This window comes from Balaenoptera borealis (genome assembly GCF_965194805.1).
Source record: "Balaenoptera borealis genome assembly, chromosome: 18".
NCBI lineage: Eukaryota > Metazoa > Chordata > Mammalia > Artiodactyla > Balaenopteridae > Balaenoptera > Balaenoptera borealis.
The window spans coordinates 77,534,809-77,562,713 of NC_138877.1; the positions used below are offsets into that span (position 1 = coordinate 77,534,809).

The window sequence follows — 27,905 nt, forward strand, 5'->3', positions numbered from 1 at the left end:
GGCGGCTGAACAGCCCACGGGCCTGGACCGGGCCTCTGCTGAGGAGGGCGTGACGGGGACGGGGGGGGGCCCCGGGGGGCCAGGACCGGGGATCCCCGACGGCTGGGGCTCAGAGGGCGCCGGAGAAACGTACTCCCTGCGGCCCGACTGCCGTGTGCACGGAACCCGTGACACGCCGCCCAGCGTGTAGCGGAGGCGCGCGCTCGTCCTGCTCAGAGCCTCGTTTCGGCGAGTAAACCCCAGCCCTGAGCGCGTTCCCCTTCTAAGGAACGTAACGCATCTGAAGCGCGGGGTACGCCTGGCCTTTAGTTACCGTTACAACCGGCGCTTCGAAAGGGAAGAAGTGGCTGTTCCCGTGTTAGCGTGTAGATTAGCATGTTAGCATGTAGCATGTAGATTAAGTCCCACGATCAAGGACTGAAGGGAGAAGGGCGTACCTGTCGCTCAGCCAGAGAAATCCCCACTGTCTCAAAGAACTGCTCCACGTAGGACACGATGGCACCGAACACGGCGGGGCTCCTGGGACCACCGGCCGCCTGCGACAAGTCACCCAGAGAAGGCTCTTGAAAGGCAAGAGCACCAACCCCGGGCAGGTCAGCCCCCGGCGGGCGCGGACGCAGCCCTGCGAAGCCGGCGCTCCCGCCCGCGGCTGGGGCCTGTGCTCTGAGCGCCTGTGCTGGCACCGAGCCCCAGGGCGGCGGCGGCAGCAGGTGGCCTTCGGGGCGTCCCTGGGTCCTGGGCGTCCGAGTGGAGCCTGGCGCCAGGGCCCAGGGTCGGGCAGGGCTGGGGGGCAGTCGGGGTCCCCACCCGGCTTCCTTCCCCATCTCACGTCTTTGTGACAAACTCAGACTCCACTGAGCTCCTGTGTCCACGTGCCGGGCCTCCCCACGGCCCACAGCTCTACTGACCCCGGCTGGGACGGGGCCACACTCAGGGGTGGCCCAGAGGCCACCGGCTCTGGGAGCTGGGTGGCCCCAGGGGCTGGCGAGGCGGCGTCTGCTCTGTCCTCAAAACTGTGGGCACGTCCCAGGAGTTACCTCGGCGGCCGCCTTCAGCTGTCTGTTCCCGTGGTGAGCCAGGTCCGTGACGGCGTCCACCGCCCCCGGCGTGTCGAAGTCGTCCGCCAATGCCGCCTGCACGGCCCCCTTGGTGCGGCCCAGCCTTTGGGGAGGTGAGCAGACGGGGCCGCTCCAGGGACCCGGCTGGGTGGCAGGAGCCACAGCGCTGGCCGGGCCCCAGTACGGACGCCCCCCGGGGGCTCCACCCTCGGGCTCCCCGCTCAGCTCCCACCCCCAGGGCAGCCCTTCCAGCTCTTTCCCTCTGCTGTCAGACCCCCTCAGGAGCCGGCTGCCGCGATGCTCGACCCCCTCAGCCCCTGGCAAGGAAACGGAGGTCACCGTCACCTCCTCCTCGCCTGCCCCCTGCCCCGTCCCCAGCGGCACCGTCAGGTCCCCTTCGAGCCACCCCTCGCTCACACGCCGTCCTGCCCGCCTGCCGGTCAGTCACCGGCCCCTCCGAGGCTCTGCCACTGTATTGATTCCCTGCTGCCCCTCGTCCCAGACTTTCCCCACCTCCTCCGGGTGCCCTGCTCCCCAGGCACAGGAAAGGGTTGGGCAAAGCCCCCGAGCTCTTCCCCCCGAGCCTGGGCCCGAGTGACCACGGGGAGAAACAGACCTTTGCTGCCTGGGCTCCTGCGACCCAGCGCTGTCTGTCACCCAGCGTGACCTGACCTCTCCTGACTGATGCGCAGACTCCCCTGCACGCCTGCCGGTGAGCGGCACTGCCAGTCCTTCCCTGGCACCCGCCGTCGGGAGCGTGGCCGAGGGACTGACGGCTCCCAGCCACACAAGGCCCAGCTGCCCGGCCCCAGGGCGTGGGCTCCGGCCTGGGCTCCGCTGTGACCAACAGGCAGCTCCTGCCTGCCTCCTGTGGATGCCCTCCTCCCGGCCGGCCCCGAAGGAGCCCCGGGCCCTCTACTCCTCCAGCGGATCCCTGGGCGGCGGGGCACACAGACCCCGCCCACCACCAGCCTCCGGGGACCCCCGATGACCCTGCCCTCATCTCCCTCTGGTATCCCCCGAGGCTCTGTCCGTCTTCCCAGTTTCTCACCATCTCTGAAGCCAATCTCAAACCTTCCTCGCATTTTTTTGGATGCAGTAAGACACAGAGGACCAGGTCGAGTCGTTTACCCAGCAGCAAAAGTGGAAACACCGTCTCCGCCTCCGGCTGGGCTCCGTCCTCCCGCCCGCGCCACCACTCGGTTCACTTCCCGGGGCCCCTTGCTGCGCTCCCACCTCTGCAGGCACGGCCGGCCTGTGGCCCCGACCCCCGGGGGGCGGGGGGCACACGCTGGGCTTCCGGGCGCGCCCGTCGACCCCTGTCACCGCGACCCGGGTCCCCCCTCCTTCCTTCAGCAGCTCGCTCGTCCGCCCACCCGCCCCACGTCCGTCGACCACGCCACCCACGAGGCTCCTGACGCTCAGTCGCGACCGTGGGCCGTCCAGGCCTCCCCGAAGGCAGGTCCCTGCCCCTCCCCTGGCGGGCCCGGGGCTCCCACCAGCCCCACCCCCGTGTCCACAGCGCTCCCTCGGGCGGCCCTGAGCAGCACCCACCTCTCCCACAGCGCGTCCTCCTGGACGGGGCCGCCCGCCAGCTGCCCCCTCATGTAGGCCCGAGCGTCCCCCACGAAGGCGGCCACGGCACGGAGCAGACGCCTGGCCTCGAGCATGGCGCCGTCGCTGTAGTCCACGGCTGCGGGGAGGGGGCCCGGTCACCCGGGAGCCGCGAGCGCCCGCAGACCGCCAGGCTCTGTCCTGACGCCGGGCGTCCGGCCCCCTGGGAGGAAACATGGACACCCCTCCCCACGTGGGTGGCCGAGGGCTCATTCCCGTTGACAGATGTACAGACAGACAGACGGCTCTGGAAAGCGGGGGCCCCGCCGGGCGCCTGAAGCGCCTCTGGGGAGGCCAGCCGACCGGTGCCACGAGGACTCGGGCTTTGTGTTCCCAGAGGAACAGGAGACCCGGCCGTCACTCCGCCCGTGAGTGTGCGGGGACAGATTAGGGACACTGGCTGCGCCCGGGCGGCCCCAGGTCTCTGGACAGGGGTCCAGCCAGCGGGGAGCGCCGGGGTCCCCAGACTCGCCTTCGGGGCTGGAAGGGGACGCGCCCTCTGGCCCGGGGGAGGGGCGATGCCGTGCTGAGGGCTCCCAGCTCAGGCCCTGTGCCAGGACGGCCAGCCCACGAAGCCGGGGGGCAGGTGCCGCGGCTCAGGCTCTCCGGGCCCCGCGGAGCGCTGGGCACCCGAGTCCCACTGCAGAGCCGCGGCCTCGGGCCAGGCTCCGGGGTCTCCTGGCCGAGCGCCGGGACCGTGCTCCCTGGAGCATCCTCCTCGGGCTTCCGTCCAGAACCCAACCTCAGGGCACGAGGGCAACACCCCAACGGCACGGGGCGCACCCCACCCGGATTTCGGGGTCCCCAGAGGCCCTCAGAGGCTCCCCGGGGCCGCACGTGAGGAGCACCCAGGCCTCCCTGCCAGCTCACCTGACCTGTAGCTGCTCCGCAGGCAGAAGAGCCGGAAGACGTCTGGGGAGGCCGTGCTGAGGAAGTCCTGCAGGGGGCGGGGCCGGGAGAGACGGGAGCCACTAACCCCCAGGCACACGCAGCGCTCCTCCAACCACCAGTGTGGACACCTGGACCACCCCCCGGGCAGTCGCGGGGTGTTCGCCCCACGAGCCTGCGGCTGCGTCACCCCCACGCGGCCTGTGCTGTCGCTCATCTGATGTGACCTGCGGGGCTCAGACCCACAGCTGGATTCTGTTAGTGCGTTCACTCAAGTGAGGGAGGGCGTGGATTCCTGTATCTCGATACAATCAACACCTGTCAAAGTCCTACAGATTTCATTCTGTGTGTTTAAAGACGGTAAGTTCTAAGGAAGGGGCCACCGATTTCGCCAGGCCAACAACAGGATCGACAGGGAAAAAGGTGAAGAGCCCCGTCCCACCCGACCTTCATCAGTAAGAGACCCGGTATTTCAACGTCCGTGTCCGTCTCCTGGTGCTCCTTCCCAGAGTGTGAAAAAGGAGTATTTCTTCGTCCCCTTAATTCCCCAAACTAGCCAACTACCTTGAGGCCCCGTGCGGTGGGCAGCGCACAGCGTGCGTGTTAATTCCCGCGTTTACGCAGTCACGTGCCCTCGTGTTCTCACCCGTCACTTCCCCTTTAAATCTGCAAGCAGCAGCATGGAGACCGAGCCCCTGCGCCGCGATGTAGTTGCTGCACCACGAACAGCACAGGCAGGTAAAGAACTAGCACTGTCGCGCACGGCGCATCACTTACAGAATGCTAAGATGCGGATGCGCCGTAACTGCAGCGTGTCTGTAACGGCGCCAGAAAGACGAGGCTTAGTGAACCACACGCCAGACACCCAAGGCCAAGGCTGCATCCTGTGCCTTCTCTGCAAGTCCTGTGTCCCGTCGGCCGTCACTCCAGCCACTCTGACAGCGCTTCCCCGACCTGCCAGGGTCTCGTGATAACCGGCTCTGCTCGGCGGGACCCCAGTAAACACGCAGCTCAGCTGGCGTGGGGTCACACCGGGGACAGAGAGTGAACACCGGGTACCCGGAGGGCCTTTAGCCACCCTCTGACTTTTCCCTCTCCTTTTTGAATTATTTTTTTAGGTTTCCTTCCCCACCGAAGCATGGACTCAACTGCTTCGTAACTTGTTACAAGTCCTCTCCTGTCTCTGACAATGTAGCAGGAGGCCTGTTCCCCGTGGACACGCTTGCCTTAGGTGAGGATTTGTTTTTGTAAATCGTTTTCTGTTTAGCTTTTTATAAATCGCTGCCAGACGCTTGGTACGTGTGGCTGTGGAGCTGTTTGGGCAGAAGCAAAGCTGTGCCTCTCCGCAGCGTGGCCACCGTCAGCAAGCCCTCCCCGCAGCCCCGGGGCCCTGACCGCTGACAGACACACGACACGCCGCCCCCAGCCCCACGCGCTCCTCTTTCCGAGTCGGTACCTCTCCTGCACTCCTGACTTTCTGCTCATAATCGTGCATTTAGTCACAGAATTTAAAAACTAACATTATGGATATTTTACGTCTGTCTAGGTCTTCGGTTTTTTCTGAGAGAAATCTCTTCTCCATTTTAGCACTTTATGTTTTCAGGGGTAGCCATGTTCTCTATTTCATCCAAAAAGGATTTTAGGTGGTTTTATTTTAAAGGGTTATTCCTGGACTTCCCTGGCGGTCCAGTGGTTAAGACTCCGCGCTTCCACCGCCGGGGGCACGGGTTCAATCCCTGGTCGGGGAACTAAGATCCCGCACACCACTTGGGCATTCCCCACCCCCCAAAAAAGGGGGGGAGTTTCCTGCCACTCAGAATGTGGACTCATTCAGATAAACCTCAATGTGTGTTTAGAAATCTAAGTTAATAGTTCTCCAAACGCCAGCAACACTAAAGGGTATTTATTTTCACCACTGTGGGATGCCCCTATGGAGACAGAGAGTTCAACGGAAATCTGGAATCTAACCTTTCTACGGCATTCTGTGTCTGTGGACCGTTTCCTGATAATGATATAGAAAGAAGGTAGGACTACATCAAACTAAAAATCTTCTGCACAGCAAAGGAAGCGGTCAACAAAATGAAAAGACAGCCAACAGAATGGGAGAAAACATTTGCAGACCATCTATCTCATAAGGGATAAATATCCAAAATATATAAAGAACTCACACAACTCAATAGCAAAAAAAAAAAAAAAAAAAGATTCAAAAATGGGCAAAAGACTTGAATAAACATTTTTCCAAATAAGACCTACAAACGGCCAACAGGTAGGTACCTGAAAAGATGCTCAACATCACTAATCATCAGGGAAATGCAAATCAAAACCACAATAAGATATCACCTTACACCTGTCAGAATGGTTGCCATCAAAGAAAAGAAATGTGTTGATGAGAATATTGAGAAAAGGGAACCCTTGTGCACAGTTGGTGGGAATGTAAACTGGTACAGCCACCGTGGAAAACAGTATGAAGGTTCCTCAAAAAATCAAAAACAGAGTTACCATACAATCCAGCAATTCCACTTCTAGGTACACATCTGAAGGAAACAAAATCACTATCTCGTAGATATATCTGCACCCCTATGTTCAATGCAGCATTACTGACAATAGCCAAGATACGGAAACAACCTAAGTGTCCACTGATAGATGAATGGATAAAGAAGATGTGACACACGCTCACACACACACATACACGTGCATATACATACTACGGACTATTAATCATCCAAAGAAGGAAATCCTGCCATTTGTGACAACATGGATGAACCTAGAGGACACTGGGCTCAATGAAAGAAAGCAGAGAAAGACAAATACTGTATGATCTCACCCACATGTGGAATCTAAAAATAAAAAACAAACTCACAGAAACAGAGCAGGGAATTCCCTGGCGGTCCAGTGGTTAGGACTCTGTGCTCATTGCCGGGGCCCTGGGTTTGATCCCTGGTCAGGGAACTAAGATCCTGCAAGCCATGCGGTGTGGGAGAGGAGAGAGAGAGAGAGAGAGAGAGAGAGAGAGAGAGGGAGAGAGGGAGAGAGGGAGAGAGGGAGAGAGGGAGAGAGGGAGAGAGGGAGAGAGGGAGAGAGGGAGAGAGGGAGGGAGGGAGGGAGGAAGGAAGGAAGAAAAATGGAGAGCAGACCAGTAGTTGCCAGGGGCTGGAATGTGAGGCTGGGGAAGACTTTGGTCTCCTACAAAGTCCAACAGCAGGGAAGTAACTCAGTCCTGGAGTAGCACCCCCCATGGGCCACTCACTACGTGGTCAGGAAAGTAATGCAGACTTTGTAATATCTATGAAAATTTTAAATGCATGTACCCAAGCAGATGTAGTTTAATATGGCCATGAAAAATATAATTTAAATGGCCATCAGTAGGGGATGGTTTAAATTAATTAATGTGTGCCCTTACAATAGATGATTCAGCCATTCAAATGAGTTAACTCCATATGACTCATGCAAAAGACTCAGTAGTTTAAGAGACACCTGGGACAACACCATGCGCACTAATGTTCGCATTGTAGGGGCCCCAGAAGAAGAGAGAGAGAAAGGGGCAGAGAGCTTATATTTCCAGCTAAGCTGGAAATCTGCCTAGCCTGCGAAAGGAAATAGACATCCAAGCCCAGGAAGCACAGAGAGGCCCAAACGAGATGAACCCAAAGAGATCCACAGCAAGACACACTGTAATTAAAATGGAAAAATTAAAGAGAAAATCTTAAAAGCAGCAAGGGAAAAGCAACTAGTTTCTCACAGGGGAACTCTCATAAGACTGTCAGCTGACTTTTCTGCACGCCAGAAAGGAGCAACATGATATACTCAAAGTGATGCAAGGAAAAAACCTACAACCAAGAATACTCTACCCAGCAAGGCTATCTTTCAGATCTGAGGAAGAGAGAAAGAATCTTACAGACAAGCAACAGAACCCCTAAACCAACATTACACGACATGTTAAAGGGACTTCTCTAAGAGGAAAAGAAAAGTCCACAACTAGAAATATGAAAATTATGAAAGGAAAAATCTCATTGGTAAAGGCAAACATTCAGTAAAGACAGAGTGACCACTTATAAAGCTAGTGGGAAGGTTAAAAGACAAAAATACTAAAAATCATCTCTATCCACAATAAGTGATACACAAAACAAAAAGATGTAAAACATGATGTAAAAAACATTAAACGTGGGAGGTGGGTAAAAATGCAAGCTTGTTAGCATGTGTTCAAACTGAGATCATCCACTAAAATAACCTCATATATACGTGGGATGCAGCAAAAGCAGTCCTAAAAGGGAAGTATTTAGTAATACAAGAAAAACCTCAGAAAAACTTAAGCAAAATCTCAAATAAACAACCTAACTTTACACCTTAAGGCACTAGAAGAAGAACAAACAAAACCCAAAGTTACTAGAAGGAAAGAAACCAAAAAGGTAAGAGCAGAAATAAATGAAATAAAGACTGAAAAAAAAATATGAAAGATCAATGAAACGAAGAGCTGGTTCTCTGAAAAGATAAAATCAATAAACCTTTAGCTAGACTCATCAAAAAAAAAAAAGAGAGAGAGAGAGAGAAAGGGCCCAAATCAATAAAATCAGAGTCTTGGAACAGGGAGGGGGAAGAGGCCGAGGCCCCCAGGAGCCGACACAGGAGGGGACAGGACAGGAAACACCGCCTCGCGCTTTTAGACAAGAAAGAGCCGTTTAACCCAGAAGCAGGAGAAGCCCGTCAGGGCCCCGGGGACACGGGGAACCGGAGATGGGGGTCTCCTGATGCACATCAGCCTCCGCGACACGTCGGCAAACTGGTGGGCACACAGGAAACACGACAAGCACGTTACCTTAATTGTGATGTAGTTCTTCAGTGATTTGGACATTTTCTCTTCTTTGCCCTTCACGTGCAAATGCCCTGAAACAAAAACAAAGTCACTCATTCTGTACCCCCAGAGGGAGGGTGAAGGAGGGCGCGTCTCCAAAGGCGCCTGGACTCCGGGAGCCCTGACCCGTCGCACGGCCCTGTGTGGATGCCCACACAGGCCCCCCAGATCGGCCCTGCGCTCAGCCCGCCAGGAAGGGGGGCCCACGTCCACCCTGGGCCAGGGCATCACACTGCAGGGACGGCCCCTTCCTCTCCTGTGACTCACCAACACAGGGGACCTGACTCAGCGCCCAAGGAGAGGACACATCTTTGCTTCCACAAAGCGTGCGGGTCTCCGAGCAACGCTGTGGGCGTTTCTGTAGCTCGTTTTCAGACATATCCCAGCCTCAGCACCGTTTCACCCCCGTGTGTGAAAGACGGGGGAACCCGAACCCCCTCAGGACTCCTCCATCTGAGCCTGGACCACATCTGTACGAGGTTCACTTCCAAGGGAGCTGTGATTTCCCAACAGAAGATTCTTCCACTTTTTCTGACACAACTTCAAGCACCACCTTTTTTCAAGCCAACTCTTCCAAGAACTGGTTACAATGTGGCTTCCAAAAAGCTACGTAACCTTGAATATGTCAACCTATGCAGCCTGCCATATACACCAAGTACAATTAAAGTTTTAAAAAACTGACAACATCTGGAAAACGAAACTCATCTGACTGCTGAACTCTACTTCCATCCATTTACTTCAGGAAAACGCATCGATTCTCCAGGGTGTCAGGAGACACAGCTGTTCCTCCGGGACAGGGTGAAAGTGGGACAAAGAAGATTCCAACGTCCTAACAGATCATGGGTCTTAACAGCAAAACCCTTCCCCACGCCGCATCCAAAGCAGCAGGACCTGCCGTGTGCGGACACAGAGCCCCGTGAGCGCTGGCACTGCCGCGGGTCCCGTCTGAAGGCAGACCCAGTCACCGAGGGGCACCGGTGCTGACGGCAAACCCTAACTCCTCACGCGCGCCACCGATGAAGGGCCTGTGGGGACCAGCCCTTGCGTCCCGATGGGTAACACGGGATCACCTGTCCCCGAGCCTGCGACCGGGCACGGGAACACCTCCATCCCCGGGACCTGCGACTCACTCCCCGGATGGGCCCGGAGCTCTCTGCTCTCCCAAGTCCTCCCGCTGAAGGGGGAGACCTGGTTCCACGCAGTTATGACAAGAGGAGTGAGCCCCGACCGGAAACGAGTCCGGGGGTCCCTGCTGAAGCGCCGGAGGAACGGAGCCGGGGCCATCGGGCTCTCAGCCCGGCACAAAGGACGCGGGTTCTGGCTCCTGTCGGGCGCCAAGCAGGGACACGAGGTGGAAACCGGACCTCGGCCCCTGCGCTGGGAACGGCAACTCAGCCCGTCCCTTTCAGACGACCTCAGGGCAGCACCGAGATGCGGGGTCGCACATAGAGCCGCGAGGCTGGCCCCCGGGCTCCGGGCGGGGCACACGGGGTGAGGTGGACTCGGGGTGGCAGAGACGCTGCAGGGCGGGCCTGCGCGGAAGGCAGCCCCGCTGGTCACTGTCACCCACGTGGACCCTCGCCGCAGACCTGAAGCAGCTACTGCGTGTTACAAAACTGGAGTGTGTCTGCGTTTAATACCACCTCGCTGGCAAAACCTGGTTTCCTTAATCTAAGGACTTAAAGAAATGGTTCTTGTTGGCTTCCTGAGCTTTAGATGTTGACCGTGTTTGCATCTCCCAACCCCATCACTACCAAAGGCTTTTCTCTTTCTTCCCCTCAAATACCTTCACTGCCCACTCCAGAAAGGTAACAAAACCAGTTCACGGTGGCTCCACGACCTTTGTCACAATCTTGGACACGTGAATCTCCCCATGCGTCACAGGAAATTCCAAAATTGCTTCGCTCAAGACGCCGCTGGTCTCACAACTTCGTATCCACTTCTGAGAGCAGACGACTGGTGTGAATCACGAGGATTTTTGAACAGGGAAACGGAAGGCAGCGCTTTCAGAGAATGACAGATATTCACGGTGCCGATGTCACAGCTCAAGAATGGCGTATTCATAATCATTACGACATCATGCTATTTGAAATTCCCTCTTCGTAGTTTCCTTTCAAACAAACTCCGACAGAACAGCACTGCGTAACATTTTCCGAACTCTCGTCAGCTCACGTTTCAGTTCCAAAAGGCATATTCGATATTCCAGTCCAAGGAAGTTCATGTCCAACCAACAACAAGTCAAAGACAATTTAAGGGACAACTTTGTTTCTTGACCTATTAGCTGATGCAGGTGTTTCCAAAGGTAGCTGTTTCACAGACAGAGTCGAGAGAATTGAAATGGAACAAATCAATCTCAAGTCATCACTCACCAGAATGTAGGAAATAATTCCCCCACTGCTGGCACTGGTGAAAGACCTCGCACTGTGCGATTTCGTTCTCGTGGTGAGGAAACGCTAAATCTATGCCACCCGAGTGGATGTCCAGCCGACTTCCAAACACCAAACTGCAAGACACAGCGCAGAGCAGGGAGTTAACTCACTCCAGTGACACGGTCTCCAAACCACCTCCCGTATTTACTCCTTCCAGCCCTGGGCCACGCACACACCGAATGGAGCCCAATTCCAAGTGCATGATAATTCACCTGATGCAAACGGAACCTGACATTTGTTTTTACTTCATAAAATCTCTAATTCATAGCTTTTCCTCCTGGGAAAGAGACTTCATTTTCTTTGCTCTGGATACAACATGTGGTTTTTAAAAACTTCAAAATTACTTTTTCTTACTTTCAATAGGCAGACCTTAGTGGTTGTTCAACTATAACAAAAAAAGAACTATAAAATCAAGAGATTTTTAATTTGGCTTTTGAAAAATGAGCCATTCAGCAGCCATGCATGCATAACAAAGTAACAGAATTCAAAGTGACACATTTCAGCTGGCGGCATTTCAGCTATAAGGCTGCTCGGTCCCGAAAAACCTCAGTCCACAGAACTGCACGCTGCACCTCTCAGGCCTGCCGGGGACACTCAGTGTGTGCAGCTGTCACCAGAGCACCTGCAAAACAACCGGTACCAGCACCAGTGGTCCAGGCTGACCAGCAGCTGCTTCAGAGGACGTTAAAAATGCAGAGATCAATGAAAAATGCAAAAGCTCGCACAACGGAAAGGGGGCGCAAGGCGGGCCCGTCGGCCCCCCCGGGGGTGCAGACACCGGTGAGTTTTCTAAAAATGGTTAAAAATAGATGTTTTCAAAGATGCCACAGCCTCACTGAGGTCCTTCCTGCTGAAGGCCAACTCTCCTCCCACTGGCCCAGCTCTGGAAGAACCACGCATGCACTGGTCACACCTGAGCTGAGTGGGCGAGCAGGTCGTCCAGCACCGTACATCCTTGGCAGTGGGTTCTAGAGAATCTCTAATAAGAGTTCTTGACATTCAAACGCTATGAGGGCGAGCGTGAGATGGGAGGGACCAGGACTGGGGAGGAGCGTATGAGGGGCCACACTTGCATTTGTAACGACCCATTTTTACAAAGATCTGAAGCAAATATGACGAAGTTAAGACTTAACAGCTAAACTGTGGGTCTGCAGTGTTCGCTATATTAGTCTCTAGTCTTGTCTGTATGTCACACCTATTTTAAAATAAGAGAAAGCTGAAAAGGAATAGAAGTCCATTTTCATTATTTAGATTTCAACAAAAATAAAACATTCAATGGTAACATTACATTTGAAATTTACTAAATGTTTTCTGCTTTAGAGAAATTATTTGAATCTAAAAGATAAAGATCTTTTTACAACACGATGTATATCCCACACCACTGTTAAATCAACAAGTATTTGTAAATACTTTTACGTGTTTACAGTAGGGCTGAGAGCTGGACATGTCTGTTTGTTTTTAACATTTATTTATTTATTTACTTTGGCTATGCTGGATCTTAGTTGCGGCACACGGGATCTTCGTTGCGGCGTACCCACTTCTTAGTTGCAGCATTCTGACTCTTAGTTGCGACACGTGAACTCTTAGTCGCAGCACGTGAACTCTTGGTTGTGGCACGCTGACTTCTCAGTTGCAGCATGCATGTGGGATCTAGCTCCCCGACCAGGGATGGAACCCGTGCCCCCTGCATTGGGAGCGCGAAGTCTTACCCACCGGACCGCCAGGGAAGTCCCCAGTTGATGGTTTTTTAACGAAAAGTTGGACCCCGTTTCACACTGACAACAGGGTGTGACATCTCAGGAGTTTCAGGTGTGTTTCCCGGTAAGTCATACAGACATCACCACGGGCGAGGGCAGCAGAGGAGGAGCGCGCGGCGAGGGGTGGTGGAGGTAGGACCCCTTCTGGGTCTTCACTGGGATGGGCACGCTGGCACAGGCCGGGGGCGGAGGGTGAGGCTTCCCCCGGAGAGTGGGGCGAGCCTGCACCAGAGACGGAACCAGCGCGGGGCTGAGGCACAGGGCAGCCTGCTCCTAGGTAACGTTCAGGCGCAGCCAGGAAGCTGCTACGTGCAACAGCCGACAGGAGGACGACTGGGTTTGCGATAGGAGGACGATTGGGTTTGCTGATCTTAAAATTTGCGGTGTGGCTAGTAGTTTGAAATGTTCACCTTAATCATACTTTGTTTCTAATTTTAAAAACTGATTACAGGGGCTTCCCTGGTGGTGCAGTGGTTAAGAATCCACCTGCCAGTGCAGGGGACATGGGTTCGAGCCCTGGTCCGGGAAGATCCCACATGCCGCGGAGCAACTAAACCCATGCGCCACAACTACTGAGCCTGTGCTCTAGAGCCCGCGAGCCACAACTACTGAAGCCCACGCGCCTAGAGCCGGTGCTCTGCAACAAGAGAAGCCACCGCAATGAGTAGCCCGCGCTCGCTGCAACTAGAGAAAGCCCACATGCGGCAACAAAGGCCCAGTGCAGCCAAAAATTAATTAATTAAAAAAAAACCTGATTATAATAAATATCTGCAACACATCAAATGTATCAAAATCCATGAGTTAACGTGCAGGGCTCAGGGAACCATGGTGGGAACCCCCGAGGCAGGCTGGAAGTGGAGAGCCCAGGTGGGATGCGGCCTTCGGTACCTGCGAGCACACATGCAGACACACGCACACACACCTGCACACACACACACACACACAAACACACACGGGCAGAGCCAAGGGAGCGCCGACGCCGGAGGGACGGTCCACAGGGCAGGTCCACAAAAGGAAGGTGGATGAGGCCCCAGCAGAGACGCCAAAACCAGAAGAACGTTATTCCACAGAAGCCAGGGAGCGAGCAGGGGTGTCAGCGGCCCGTCACAGACCGGGCTGACGGTCACCGTGACCTCAGGAGACCAGAGTGGGTGGGGACGCCCGTCAGACAACAGTGGGGATGCGTGGACAGTGAGAGAAGAGACAAAAAAGAGGGTCCCTGGAGGAGAATGGGGACCCGAGAAGCACTGTGTTTACAGGGGTTCCCAAGACAGACACGTCCCGAGCGTGGTGCTGCCCGAGACAGAACCGGCAGAAAGGGCAGACGGAAGGGGACGCTGGGGGTCACGCTCGAGGTGCCTGGTCCAGGACCAGCTCTGGGGCCGAGGATGGGGGTCCAGCCCCTCGCCCAGGTCCCTGGCCGCCTTCCTGAACCTACCGCGGAAGAGATGCAGGCACCCCCGGAGCTGGCCTGCGTGCGATGGGCAGTCAAGAACTAACTGCAAAGCGGGCTCTTCTACTAAAGAGAACAAGCGCTGATGTTGGGGAGATAAACGTGTTCTGGTTTTGCTGTTTCCCTTCCCACGGCCGGTCCCCCCGGGCGCTAAGCTTCCTTTCCAAACCACCTGCGTTGCCGGCACTAGGACCAAGCCTGCCCCGCCTGCACCCTCTGCTGGCCGAGCGTGCGCATCGCAGCACAGACGACTCCGGGAACAGCTTACCTGGCGATGGTGGAACACTCGGTATGCCAACCAGGCCTCCCGGCTCCCCACGGCGAGGCCCAGGACGGCTCCCGGGGCTTCGCCGCCTTCCACAGTGCGAAGTCGCTGGCATGCCGCTTGTCAGAGTGACCTGCCAGTGACAGACGGTTAATCAGCGGGAGGGAATCGAGAACGAACCAACACAGTCAGCCCCAAACAGGTGGACGCATGTCCCCGATTCCGTTCCTCTGAGAAGTAACCTCACGTTTCTCATGCACGTGTTTTCCTCTTTGCCACGTGAAAGCTAGACAGCTACCAGATACTCTTCTCTGTAACATGACAGAAGCACGCGGTCCCCGCAGTGCGGCCCGCTTCAGTAACCTGAGCGCTGCGCGCGGGGTTGCAAGCACGTGCTGCCCGAGGGGCCTCCTCCGCACGCGCTCTCATTCTCCCTCATTCCGTCTCTGTCAGTAGCTGAGTTTCAGAGTCACGGTTTTCAAAGAGAGGTGATAATCACACAGAGCAAAAAGGGAAATACCAGAGTACTGTATCAATCACATTCAGAAAGCAAGAGAACTCGGAAGAGGAGGGTTCAGGGCCATAGGACAAGCCGGTACGGGGCTCTCTTTACGTTCCAGAGCTGGGAGGCCACCAAGATGCCCTTCAGTGGGTGATGGATAAACAAACTGTGGTCCATCCAGACAATGGAGTGTTACTCAATGCTGATAAGAAGTGAGCTTTTGAGCCATGAAAAAACATGGAGGGGGGACTTCCCTGGCGGCCCAGTGGTTAAGACTTCACCTTCCGGTGCAGGGGGTGCGGGTTCGATCCCTGGTCAGGGAGCTAAGATCCCACCTACCTTGCAGCCAAAAAACCAAAACATAAAACAGAAGCAATACTGTAACAAATTCAATAAAGACTTTAAACGTGGTCCACATCAAAAAAAAAAAAATCTTTAAAAAAAATGAAAAAAAGGAGGAATCTTACATGCGTATTACTAAGTGAAAGAAGCCAGTCTGAAAAGGCTAGACTGTATGATTCCCACTCTGTGACATTCTGGAAAAGGCAAAACAATGGGGACAGTAAAAAGATCAGTGGTTGACAGAGGCTGGGGCGGGAGGGGGGATGAACAGGCAGAGCACAGAGGATCTTCAGGGCAGAGAAACTCTCTGCGCGATACTATAATGACGGACACCTGTCATTACACATCCGTCTAAACCCACAGAGACACCAAGAGTGACCCTGATGTAGACTATGGACTCGGGGTGAGGCTGGCGTGTCAGAGCAGGTCCACCAGTTCTAACACGTCCCACTCCGGTGGGGACGCTGGTACAGCGGGGCAGCGGGCGTATGGAACCCTATGGACCTGCCGCGCAATTCTGCGGTGAACCTAAAACTGCTCGAAAGAATAAAGTCTATTTTTTTTTTTTAAAGGGCTGCTGATGCTAGAATGTGTAGGTATCAGAAGTTCCTCCTCTGCTCCCCTAAGGCCGGGGCCACGCCTCGCAGGCGTGGGTGGTCCAGGACGGGAGCAGGATAACAACGACCGAGCACACGTAAGAACTGTTCTGAGGAGTCAACCCAACACACCCTCTGTAATTAGACTGAAATGACACGGTTCATAGGGCGGGAGGGTTACGCCTACAGACAGAGACAACTCAGACAACTTGTCTTTTGGGTTTTTGCTCATTTTTTGTTTGATTCTGTTAAATATCAATAGTATCCTTTAAAATGATGTTTACGTCAATCCCAATCTCCCAATTATTTTTCATATAGTTCTATATACTTATTATTTCTTCGCCATAAAAATGACTTTGCAGAAGAGGGTATAGGAATAGATTCGAATACAGCGGGAATGTCATACATGCTAAAATACGTATGGGAACTTAACTACACGGGGAAGTTTACGTGGGAATTTATGTATGATAAAATACCTACGGGGATTGAACACGTGACAGCAGCCAGTTGGACAAGAGCGTTAAGACGTGACACCCCAGACGGCACGTGCACGTGCAGAGCGCCCCAGGGAGGAATGGGAGGCCGCGTGTCACGTGCTGCGGGAACTTTCTACTCTGCGTGGTCTCTCTATTCCAAAAAACCCAACTAAATCGAAAACTCGGGTGTGATCGACGTCCGGCAACATCACCACGTCTGAGAGAGCAGGCGTCCTCACCCCCATCGAGCACGGGAGGGTCTGGGCTTTGTCCCCAGAACCCCACGGGAGGGAGAGGCTGGACCCACCTGTCTCTCCCACGGGGGCAGGGGCCACGCCGACCAGCTTGCCGTATCTGTCTCCTCTTGACTGCAGGTCGAAGTAGACGTTGCCTGTTTCATAAAGGTGACCGTGAAGCTCGTTTCTGTCATCAACACCCGCATCTACACACGCCTCACAGCTAATGACAATTAGAACCTGAACCCAGGATACGGCATCAGCCTTCAGGTGGCGCCTTTCACTGTATGTTTAAACCAGAATTAACAACAACACTGTATTGTAAAAGCATGCGTTTGCACACATCATGAACGTCCGGTTGTGGAAGGGAAAACACAAATGTAAGTTCTCTGTAAGATGTTGAGCCAGTTCTTTTCAACAAGAAAGAAGGCAAGTGAGTTTATCACTGGCCTGCCTTCAGCTCTGGGCCCTGGGTTACAGACCCATCAATAAAGCAAGCCTTTTTCAACCCAGATACCCTAAGACCACCCTGCCACTCAGAACAGGCACCCCACACGAAAGCATCCCCGCCGCCGTGGGGTCCTTTCACCGAGGTGCACGCGGGCTGCGGGTGCCAGACGACCCTCCCACGGGGACCCTGCAGAGCCCGGGAGCCCTGCTCGCCCCCAGTCGGGAAGAGGCAGAGCAGGGAAGGCGGCGGCAGAGCCGCAGACCTGGCGGGAAGAGTCCTGCCCCGAAGGAGCCGGCGCTCAGGAAGGCCGACGCCGCGGCCACTGGATCGCACTCCTGACCGGCCACCTGCACGCCGCGATCAGCGCAAGGGCCCAAGGTCGGGTGCGATTTTTTTTTTTTTTTAAAGGCTAAAGACTGTATGATTCCCTTCGCATAACTTTTTTTTTTAATATTATCATTTTAACATTTAATGATTTATTTATTTATTTTTGGCTGTGTTGGGTCTTCGTTTCTGCGCGAGGGCTTTCTCTAGTTGCGGCGAGCGGGGGCCACTCTTCATCGCGATGCACGGGCCTCTCACCATCGCGGCCTCTCCTGTTGCGGAGCACAGGCTCCAGACGCGCAGGCTCAGTAGTTGTGGCTCACGGGCCTAGTTGCTCCGCGGCATGTGGGATCTTCCCAGACCAGGGCTCGAACCCGTGTCCCCTGCATTAGCAGGCAGACTCTCAACCACTGCGCCACCAGGGAAGCCCCCTCGGGTGCAATTTTTAACCTTCGCAAACTTCTGGTTTTTAATCTTCACATTCTTTGTACTGACAGTTACTAATCTGTATCTGCACTATCCTTCTTAGGGACAGTGGCCTTGAAGACAGGTTGCTTTAAGATCCAGGAAGCTTTTACGGGACTTCCCTGGCGGTCCAGTGGTTAAGTCTCCGCGCTTCCACTGCAGGGGGCCCAGGTTCAATCCCTGGTCGGGGAACTAAGTTCCCGCCTGCCTCACAGAGCGGCCAAAACAAACAAAACAAACACAAGATCCAGGGAGCTTTGACTGTCAGAGACCCATGTCCCCGGTCACTCTCCAGCCCAGCTGGCGGGGACAGGGCAGGCGCCAGTGCCACAGGGGGGCAATCGGCAGAACAGTGGGGAAACGGCCCCCGGTGACTGGGCTCTGCCAGTCCCCCACGGGGTCCTTCCTCCGCACGCAGTTTATTACTGAGCCCGACCTACATGCCGGGGTACAGCAGCGAAACAAATACTGTGGGAACTGCTTTCTACTAAGTCAGAATGCGGACAGCACTTTGAAAATGCTTTGACGGAGAAACTGCTCCCTTGATAGAGGACACGTTTTCCCGAACCTGGGCTTACTTCACCCATTTGCTGAACAAATTTTTTCTTCACAAATAGTTCAAAGCTCAAATTAGAGTCAAGCTTTTGTGGAACTGCCACAAAGTCCAAATTACTGGAGTTCAAGTTAATACATTTATTTTAAGTCAATTATGTTTGTGTCACCATTATTAAAAATGTACAACCAAGGCTTCCCTGGCGGCGCAGCGGTTAAGAGTCCGCCTGCCAACGCAGGGGACACGGGTTCGAGCCCTGGTCCGGGAAGATCCCACGTGCTGTGGAGCAACTAAGCCCATGCGCCACAACTACTGAGCCTGCGCTCTAGAGCCCTCAAGCCACAACTACTGAACCTGTGTGCCACAACTCCTGAGCCCGTGAGCCACAACTACTGAAGCCCGCGTGCCTAGAGCCCGTGCTCCGCAACAAGAGAAGCCACCACGATGAGAAGCCCGTGCACTGCAACGAAGACCCAATGCAGCCAAAAATAAAAATAAATTAAAAAACCAAAACAAAACAGGACGACACGCAGCATTTATCCTGTGCCACGCCTGGGTGAACCCCTGGTGCCTCAGGACACAGGTCTCAGGTCTGGTCACTCCTCCCCCTCCGGTTCCAGGACCGCGGGGAGACGCCTCCTGTATCTTCTGGAGCAGACGTTCAGCTGTGCATAAAGGGCCTCGCCCTACGTAACCCCAGCGCCATCACCAGCCCCAGGCGCTGCACCGAGCCCTCCCGCATCCCGCGGCCTCTGCACGGGGCTGTGTCCCCTCTTCCGTCTAAGACACACCCACTGTGTTCTCTCCACAGCTGAAGACACCGACCGGGTCCCCTGTCGTACAGAATGCCCGTCTTGGGGTGCTTTGTCTGGCCCTTCCTCTGGGTCCAGTTTAACTGGTTTAGGAGCTGCTGCTTTTGTCTGGGGCCCCAGGGCAAGGCTGCACCCTGGCGTTTTGCTGCCTCTGGGATCCTGCCTTTTTTCAGCTGCACCACCTTCTCCCCAGCCGTGCCTCCCAGATCCTGCCCATCCCCAAAGCCCTGGCCAAAGCCTCCTCCCTCCCAGGAAGCTTCTCCACCCCCGGGGCTGACGGTGAGCTTCCTCAGCTCTGATACTGGCACCGTCCCACTGGGCAGCCCATCCCGTGCTGCCTTATTTGCACAACGTGTCGGTTCTTGGACCAGAAAAGCCTCTGACCTCGTGAATAATGCCCAGAGCGCCCAGCCTGGGTCGGGGCTCTGCAGGTGCTGCCATGCTCGTTGTGAGTAGAGGACAAAGGAAGAAGTGTGACCCTCGATGCGGTGTACGGGGATGACCGGACAGGGAGCACCTTTCCTTCGTGGTCCCGCCCGAGCGCTTGAGAGGCGCGGGGACCCTGCCTGGAGCCGCGTGCAGCCTGCGCACACGAGGACTTGCGCTTTTTCCTTCACGTATTTGCTATATTCAGGTTTTGTCTCCAAGAGGATCAGGCAAAGCACCTGAAGACGGGGTGTTCTGTACAAGGGACCCAGTCAGTGTCTTCAGCTTCGTGGAGGGAACACTGTGGGTGTGTCTTAGACGGAACAGGGGACACAGCCCCGTGCAGAGGCCATGGGATGCGGGAGGGCTCGGTGCAGCGCCTGGGGCTGGTGATGACGCTGGAGTTACGTAGGGCGAGGCCCTTTACGCACAGATGCGAGTGGCAGTGTCGGGAGATCTGCCGTTTCTGCCACTGGCCCATCAAAAACGACCCTCCCCTACGCGGAGGGAGGGCCAGTCCTTAACAAGGGAGTGGGTCTTCAGAGCGACCGCCACTGTCCCCAACTGTGTTGTGAAAAATTATAAACAAAGTTGAAAAAAGGCTCCAGTGAAGACTGTACCCCCACCCAGACCCCGCGGCCGCTGGCACCTGGCCACGTTTGCCGCGTTGAGACAGACTCTCGGATGCTCATCTCGCCTCTGACAGCGCAAGGTATTTTGAAAGAGAACTGATTCAATAGCTTCACAAAGAGACACAGTCGTAGAAAATCTCACAACATTTTTGCCGTAAGAATCCTACCAAGAAAGACAGTAAGACGTTCGGCCACCCAAATACGCAGCCCGCCCGTCAAACTCCTACGGGTCTCACCCAGCGATCAGGTTAATAACATAACTGCTACCTTTCGGGGTGGAGTAAGCGTGCCCGTTAGCAATGATTCTCTCGATAAAAGCAATTATCTGAGGAATGTTTTCAGTTACCCTCAGGTACACGGTGGGTGGGAGAACCTGTAAGAAAGCAGAGGAGAGACACGGTTTCCGCAGCTCCACGCGGGGTTGGGGGGGGTCAGCCCCACTGACTCCACCGTCCAAGCTGCTCATCACCCACCTACCTTCAAGGCTGCCATGTCTTGTTTGAAGTCTTCTTCATAAAGATTGGCCAGGGAAGCGGGCGACACGTTCATCTGTAAGAAGATGAGGAGAGCATGCGAGTCTGGGGGGCTCACGGCGGAACCCCAGAGGCACGGCCACCCCTGACGGCCCGCCCAGCACGGTCTCCACGTGGTCCTGGCCCACAAAGGGGCATTTAATCGTCCTAGTCCCTTAGCTGGTCAAAAAGCTTTACTGACCTGCTTTCTGGTCAGAGAGAAAAAGGAATAAACCGTGTCATGATTTCCGTTATATAATTCAAAACAAAACCCAAAGACCTACAAAGTAGCCTCTGCTCTTCTAGGACCAGGGCAAGCCAGGTCACCCCGCCCGACACACAACCACTTGAGTTCCCGACTTGTATCCCTTATCTCTCAGGGGGCAAGAGAAAACAAGTCACAAGTGCATGTGTGAGGAAATGTCTCAGAAACATGTGAAAGCGATGCAGCCCCCGTCGGTGGGGACCGTGACGGGTGTTCCATCTGGAGGGGCCAGGGCTGGACGTCGGGGGCAAGCAGAACCCCCAGAGAAGTATGGTGAATTCTGAACGCAGGGGCTCTGGATTCGGGGGGGAGGGGGGCCCGGCACACACGACAGTCCTCCCTAGGGCACTTCTTACTTTTCAGCAGAAAAACACGCCCAGCACAGAGCACGACCCTGACGTCCTGAAACCCTCCGCGGGTCCACGACCGTGAGCTCTCAACTCCGCCGGCACCTGCGTCTGCTCCGCGCTAGGCACCCCTGCCCTGCTCCCCTCACCCCGTGAAACAGCGTCAGGGTGAAGACACTCCCGCTCCGGAGGACAACGAAACCTCCTCAAGTGGAAGGCCACCCCGAGCCCCGTCACCCTGAGGCCACCTTCGTCCCAGCCCAGGGCCCGAAAAAGGAATCGTCCTGGAAACCGAGGCCAGGGAGCGTTTACTGAAGAAATAAACCTGGTGAACAAAGTGTCTTTTTCGCTGCGTGGTCCGGGGCAAGACAACAAACCTCTCTGCCTCTGCTTTGCAAGGTGGAGAGTCCCAGCGAGTCACCCCTTAGATGGCTCCGGGGATTCCCGTGCACGCGGGTGAGACAGCGGACAGAAGAGCCTTGTTCATATCACTCCCCCGCAGACACGACACCCAGACCCACTGGGCCTTCCCCTGAGCGTGGCCCTGTGGCAGAGCAGACCTCCTAAACAAGAAATCTGCTACCGAACATCTATCCAGAGGACAAAAGGCCAACCGAACAGTAACGCCTAAAAACTCGGTGCCGTTTCAGAAGTTTCAAATAAAACGCTATGTGGGACCCAAAGATCAGCATCTATCTGATCAGTATTTACCTGATTTCAGTCTCCTGCACGGCAATTCTCTCTTGGAGAACACGAGCAACGTAAATGTGCGCAAGCCCGGCCGCCCTCCCACAAGGCAAACACCGTCAGAATCGTCCCAGGAGCACAAGCGTGGTCAGCTGGGTGCTTGTACCGCCTCTCCAAAGCCCCCCACGCGCCTGCGCCTGGTCTCCTCGGCTGACGCCACACGGTAGCGGGGACCCGGGCACGCGGTGCGCCGAGCGCCACCTTCCCACGCAGGCCTGCGTCCGCGTCCGTCTCCCAGCCGGGCGTGAACCTCGCACCACCCGGTCCGCGCTCTCGCCGTCTCCGGCCGTGACACCCACGCGAGTGCGCAGCCTGAGCTACAGACCCGCACGTGACGCCCTGGTCGAGGACACACGCACACCCTTGGCAGGCTGTTGGCAGCGCCTCCGGAGGTACTGGAACCTGACCCGCCAGGCTCGGGCACAGTGCTGGCGGACGGCTGGACCTCGTCGACGTGATACTAAATAATAGCACGTTCTCGTTGCATCTTTAAGCTGCATTTCTCGTATTTTGAGGGAGCTTGAACATCTCACGTGTTTAGGGACCATCTGCACTAAACCATCTGAAATTAACCTTTTTTCTACAGAGTTGTAGGTCTTTTAGGTCTTTTCTTATTGATACGTAGGAAGTATTTTTTAAAGAAAAGAAACCAACCTTTTACCCCCAGTAGGAATTTCAATTTTTTTCACAGTCTTTCAACCTTATGGCTATTTTATGGCAGGCAGAAAATTTCATTTTTATATTTAGCAATCTTTTACATTTCTCCATCTTTTCTGGGTTTGGAAACAAACTTAGGAAAGCCTTCCCCAACACAAGGCTATAAAAAGTGCCCCAAGGTTTATTCCAGTAATTTGTGGTTCCACTTCTCTTATGTGAAATCCGATCTGCTTCAGATTTGGTTGTGAGGCATATATCCAACTCTGGTTTATTTTTTTCCCCAGATGGTTACCCAACTGTCAACACTTTTTACTGAGTAATTCATCTGTTCCCCAATGATCTGAAATGCCATCTTTATCATAAAATAAATTTCCATGATTTACTGTGTCTATTTCTGGACTTTCTAGTGTGTTCCATCGTCTGTCTCTTCGTGTAACTATAAATTAATGTTTAATCTCTACAGCCTCCAGAGACGCAGAAAGCAGACGGGGGTGCTTCGGGGTGGGGCGCAGGGAGGCTGGAGGGTGGGGTTTCTGGGGGGAAGGGTGGTGACGGTCACCATCTCGACACCGGTGATGGTCACAGGCGTGGGGGGTTTATCGGGCTGCACACGCTGTGTGCACTACGTGCAGCTTCCCTCGGGTCTGTTCCACCTCAGTAAAGCTGTGCTAAAAAAGGGGAAAGAATATATTAAAAACAACAACAACTTTCTATAGGTTTTTAACTGCTTTAACATCTGGTAGGGCTGCCCCCTCCCTTGTCCTGGCTACTCTTGCTTTCTGCTCTTCCGTGGGAACTCCAGGATCAGCGTGTCCAGCTCCGATAATACGGACACACGGTGCGTGGGGGGCACCTCTGCGCAAACAGGCACGTCCTGCTCCGCGCGGGGTGAGGACGGCTGCGAGCGCTCCCAGTGACAGTGAACTGCAAGTGGGCACGAGCTGTTGCTGGCTTGGGGGAGAGGGAATCATATTCCAAAACTAACATTTCAGTTCTAGGCAGCTGGGCCCACCCCACGAGGGGCTCGCACTGCTCTCTCCACAGAACAACCTACAGGAGGCGCTGCTGACACGGGTCCTGGTCCCTGTTATTTCAGACCCCCGCCGGATCACCTCAGCTGAGCTCTCCCTGGCAGGGGACCCCGCCGGTCCAGCCCTCGCCCTCAGCTGCGCGTCCAGCCTTCTTCCCGGAGGGAAGGGCACGCAGGCCAGGGTTCCGAAGCACAGAGAGAGTAACTCGGCTTGAATCGCTGAGACATTTATCGTTTTTCTTAACAAAAAATGCGACCATGCGAATATACCTCGTTTCTTTTCATCCTTACCCCAGAAATCTTCCTGCGGTTTTTATCCCTGACAAACTACAAAACTGTGCCAAAAATTAAAGTCAAGGAAGTGATTCAGAAAAGTGAAATATTATAATTTAAAATATTTTAAGAGCAAGTGCTGGAGCAGATGGCATGAAGGTATGGCCATCGTCAAAAACGTTTGCCCTCAGTAAAAAGAACAGCCTCTCTGCTGGATCCGAAGAAACAAACAGGTATCTTCGTAACGCTGTGTTTCAGATGAACGGTTTATCCCCTTGAAGTAAGACTCTATTTTGAGGACAGAAGAGACCCTTGGATGCCAGGTTAGTATCCTGCTGTGTAATAAGTACTGAAACGCTCAGGCGTCAAAAATTAAAACATTCTGCGCTTAGGATCTTTAACCAATCCTACCCACTCTCACGTTCTAAGTAACGCAAATTCTTTGCAAGTTCTTCATAAAGTAGCAAGCAACGCCTCCCGCGGGACCCCCTGAAGCCCCACTCCTCCTGCGCCTGCGGACGCCCAGCCCCTCCCTCCCCAGGCTCCCGGCCTTCACCCCGCGGCTGCTGGCCCACACTCCCCTAACCCCCCGCGCACCCCATCTTTCCCCTCCGGCGCCCACCCGCCAAGGCCCCCGCCCCCCTGTGGCTGGACAGCTCTACCTCCGACTCTGAGGCCTCACAGCCAACCCCAAAGCGCCCAGGGCGGGGACACGCCTGCGCGGCCTCACGTCCCGTCCCGTCCGGGCGTGAGGACAGGTGGAACGCAGGCCTGGGCGCCGTCCTTCTCGAGCAGCCTGCACTTCCAGACGCCGCCCTGCCGCGGGCTTCCTGCAGGCCGCTCACCCAGCTGCCACGCCAGGTCACAGGCTTCTGTCCTCTCCGTCCTACCCCCGGCCCCCGAGGCAGGGCTCCAGCGTCCACCCTGCTCTGCGTCGCGGGACCGACCTTCCCACCAAGCGTCCCGGACCCTGTGCGGCTCCCGCCCGGATCCCAGCGGATTCCAGAGGGACGTCGCACGCCTGCCCCCCGCCTTCCCCTTGGTCTGTCCTCACCGTGGACGACAGGACACTCCTTCCTGCATCGTGTTCGCTCAAAACCTCCACTCTAGGACCCCAGGGCTGCCACCCCAGCAAGTGGCTGAGCACAGACCGAAGTGAGATGGCCCTGGACAAACGGCTCCAGGCGGGAAGACAGAGGGACAGTGACAGGGACAGCGACAGCGACAGCAGCACACGGCCCCTGCCAGTCGGGGGCTGCGGCCCCACCCCTGCGGCCCCAAGCCGCCCGCTCCCTTCCCGCCCCCGTCTCCCTCTGCTCCCCCAGCCCCTGCTCCCTCACAGGTCCCCACGAAGCAGCAGCTCCCGCGTCGGCATCTCATGACCTCGCCTCTAGGCTCCGGTGGTGGACCAGGGTGGACAAGTGACCGCAGGGACACCGGACACAGGCGGGGGATTTGGAGACCAGGCAGAGACAGAATCAGGCCAGGGCTCGAACTAAACCGTCAGAGAGAACCAGGGACGGGATGATGAACCGCCAGCGCTGGCACCGCCTGATCTTCACCTCCAGCCCTGCAGTGGCTCCTTTCTGGTACCAAACGTGGTGTGTCTTTTCCAATGCCAACCACTTCTCCGACCCTCTGACTCCAGCTGGAAGTCAATCCTATTCGTTTTGTTTTTTTAAAAATAAACTTATTTATTTTATTGTTATTTATTTTTGGCTGCATTGGGTCTTTTTTGCTGCGCGCGGGCTTTCTCTAGTTGCGGCGAGCGGGGGGTACTCTTTGTTGTGGCGCGTGGGCTTCTCACTGTGGTGGCTTCTCTTGTTGCAGAGCATGGGCTCTAGGAGTGTGGGCTTCAGTACTTGTGGCTCGCAGGCTCAGTAGTTGTGGCAGGCGGGCTTAATTGCTCCATGGCATGTGGGATCTTCCCAGACCAGGGCTCGAATCCGTGTCCCCTGCATTGGCAGGCAGATTCTTAACCACCGCGCCACCAGGGAAGCCCCGTCAATCCTATTCTGACACCAGCTCCCGGGGTCAGCACAGAGCCCGCAAGTTAAGGGCTCAGTCCCACAGGACTGCCCCACTTCAGACACCTGCAGCAGTGGGGTCCCCAGGCCACCAGCACTTTTGTCCACCGACTAGAAATTTGGGGGTTTGATGAAACGAGTCACAGAGCTCAGGAGAGCACTGCACTTCCCATTACCAGTTTATATGAAGGACACAACTCAGCAGCAGCCCCGTGGACAAGACACGAGGGACGAGGTTGTGGGGGGACACGTGCATGCCCTCGGGGGGCCGGGCGGGCACCACCTCCCAGCACCTCCATGTCCAGCAACCTGGAAGTTCCAGAGCCCCGTCGTCTGGGGGTTTTATGGAGGCTTCATCCTTGGGAAGGTTGATTAAATCCCTGGCCATCGGTGATCAGCTCAACCTCCAGCCCCTCTCCCCCCCCAGGAGGTAGGCAGGGGTGGAGGGATGCAGGTGGGAGTGAAAGTTCCAGCTCAACTCATGGCTGGTCTTTCTGGCACCAGCCCCCATCCCGACGCCATCTAGGGGCCCCAGCCACTGGTCATCCCATTAGTTCACAGAAGACACACACTATCACTCCAGCTGTGGACCAGGAACCACGACAAAGACCACATGCGTATTTTTATTTCAACACAGCCCTGAGCTGAGCTTCAGATTGGTTTGGGTTTCCTCCGATACCTCAAACTTCCTCTCTCTCCACTCACGAAGCGCGCACCCTCCCCCAGTGCAGGGCGCCCACCGAGCCCTCCCTGAGGCCCTTGTCCCTGGTCGCATCCCCCCGCCCCCGAGCGGGCCGTTCCCACTGCACCGAGCTGGTCCCGTGCTGGAAGGTCCCACGGTCTACGGAACAGAGCCCAACTCCCAGGGCATCGTCCAGGCCGGGACGCCCTCCCTCTCCAGCTTCGCCAGCCAGCACCGCCCGCCCCACGTGCCAGGGATACTGCAGGATTGGCTTCCACGCAGGACACGCTCTGCTCTCTCCACGCTCTCCCCTCCACCCAGAATGTCTCGCTTTTCACGGGCCAATCCCTTCCTAACGCTTAACGTCCCGCGTGGGCAAACCTCCTCCAGTAAGTCATTTCCGAATTCCAGAAAGGCGCAGTGATCCTCTTTGCACCCCACCCCCAATCTGGGCTTACAAAATAAACTAAGTCACACACAGAGCATCCGTCTGAGGGTCCGTCTGCCTCGCCGGACACAAGGTCCGGAGGCCAGAACTGTCTGTCTCACCTCTGTCCACACAAAGCCTCTGTCCCAGGCCTGAGCCTGGACCCGGATGGTCAATGAAGTTCAGGGACAGTCCTGGAAACAGAAGTCGAGTCCACTGTAAGGGAACACGACACACTGACTGAGCTACCCAGGCTAAACAAAAATGGGAAACCCCACTGTGCTGAGGACGTGAGGAAATACGTTTAAAGTTGGAACCCGTTTTCGGCACTGCTGGTAACCTCTCTCTGAAACGATCCGACTCCAAGAAGGGTGACAAATCGTATCAAATAAACTGCTCATCATTTGACCTAGTAATTCCACCTTGGGAAAAGTATTTAAGCAGACAAAACAGAGGGGGAGAAAAAGAAATTCACTGCAGCACTATTTTTAACACCTAGAAACAATAAAAACAGTCAAAGATGGGGAGGTCCAGAGGAATCTCTGAGTAGCCTCCAACGGCAGAATGCTGTCTAGTTATTAAAAAGGCAAATCGGTAGGAAATAGGAAGATGGGGTTTCTAGGAAATAAATCTGAGAGAAAATAACAGAATATGGGAGGAATGCAAGAGTCCAAAAATAAGGATGGTAGTAAGTACAATGTCTGTGTGACGGAAGGTTATTAAGACTATTTAAAAATGTTTAAGAATACATAACACGAAAAAACACTCAAAATGCAATAAGTGGAAAAAACAGGTTACGAAACAATATAA

The 27,905-nt window shown here is 55.2% G+C and overlaps 1 protein-coding gene across 1 annotated transcript in view; it reads right to left on the reverse strand.

Moving 5' to 3' along the window:
* CARS2 (cysteinyl-tRNA synthetase 2, mitochondrial) overlaps positions 1–27,905 on the reverse strand; it is a 35,848-nt gene that overhangs the window by 2,194 nt on the left and 5,749 nt on the right. The window contains 10 exon segments of the mRNA XM_082366224.1: positions 438–536; positions 1,038–1,161; positions 2,613–2,751; positions 3,543–3,609; positions 8,374–8,441; positions 10,779–10,912; positions 14,317–14,446; positions 16,537–16,620; positions 20,396–20,501; positions 20,606–20,677. Of these exon segments, the coding sequence (XP_082222350.1) occupies positions 438–536; positions 1,038–1,161; positions 2,613–2,751; positions 3,543–3,609; positions 8,374–8,441; positions 10,779–10,912; positions 14,317–14,446; positions 16,537–16,620; positions 20,396–20,501; positions 20,606–20,677 (1,023 nt within the window).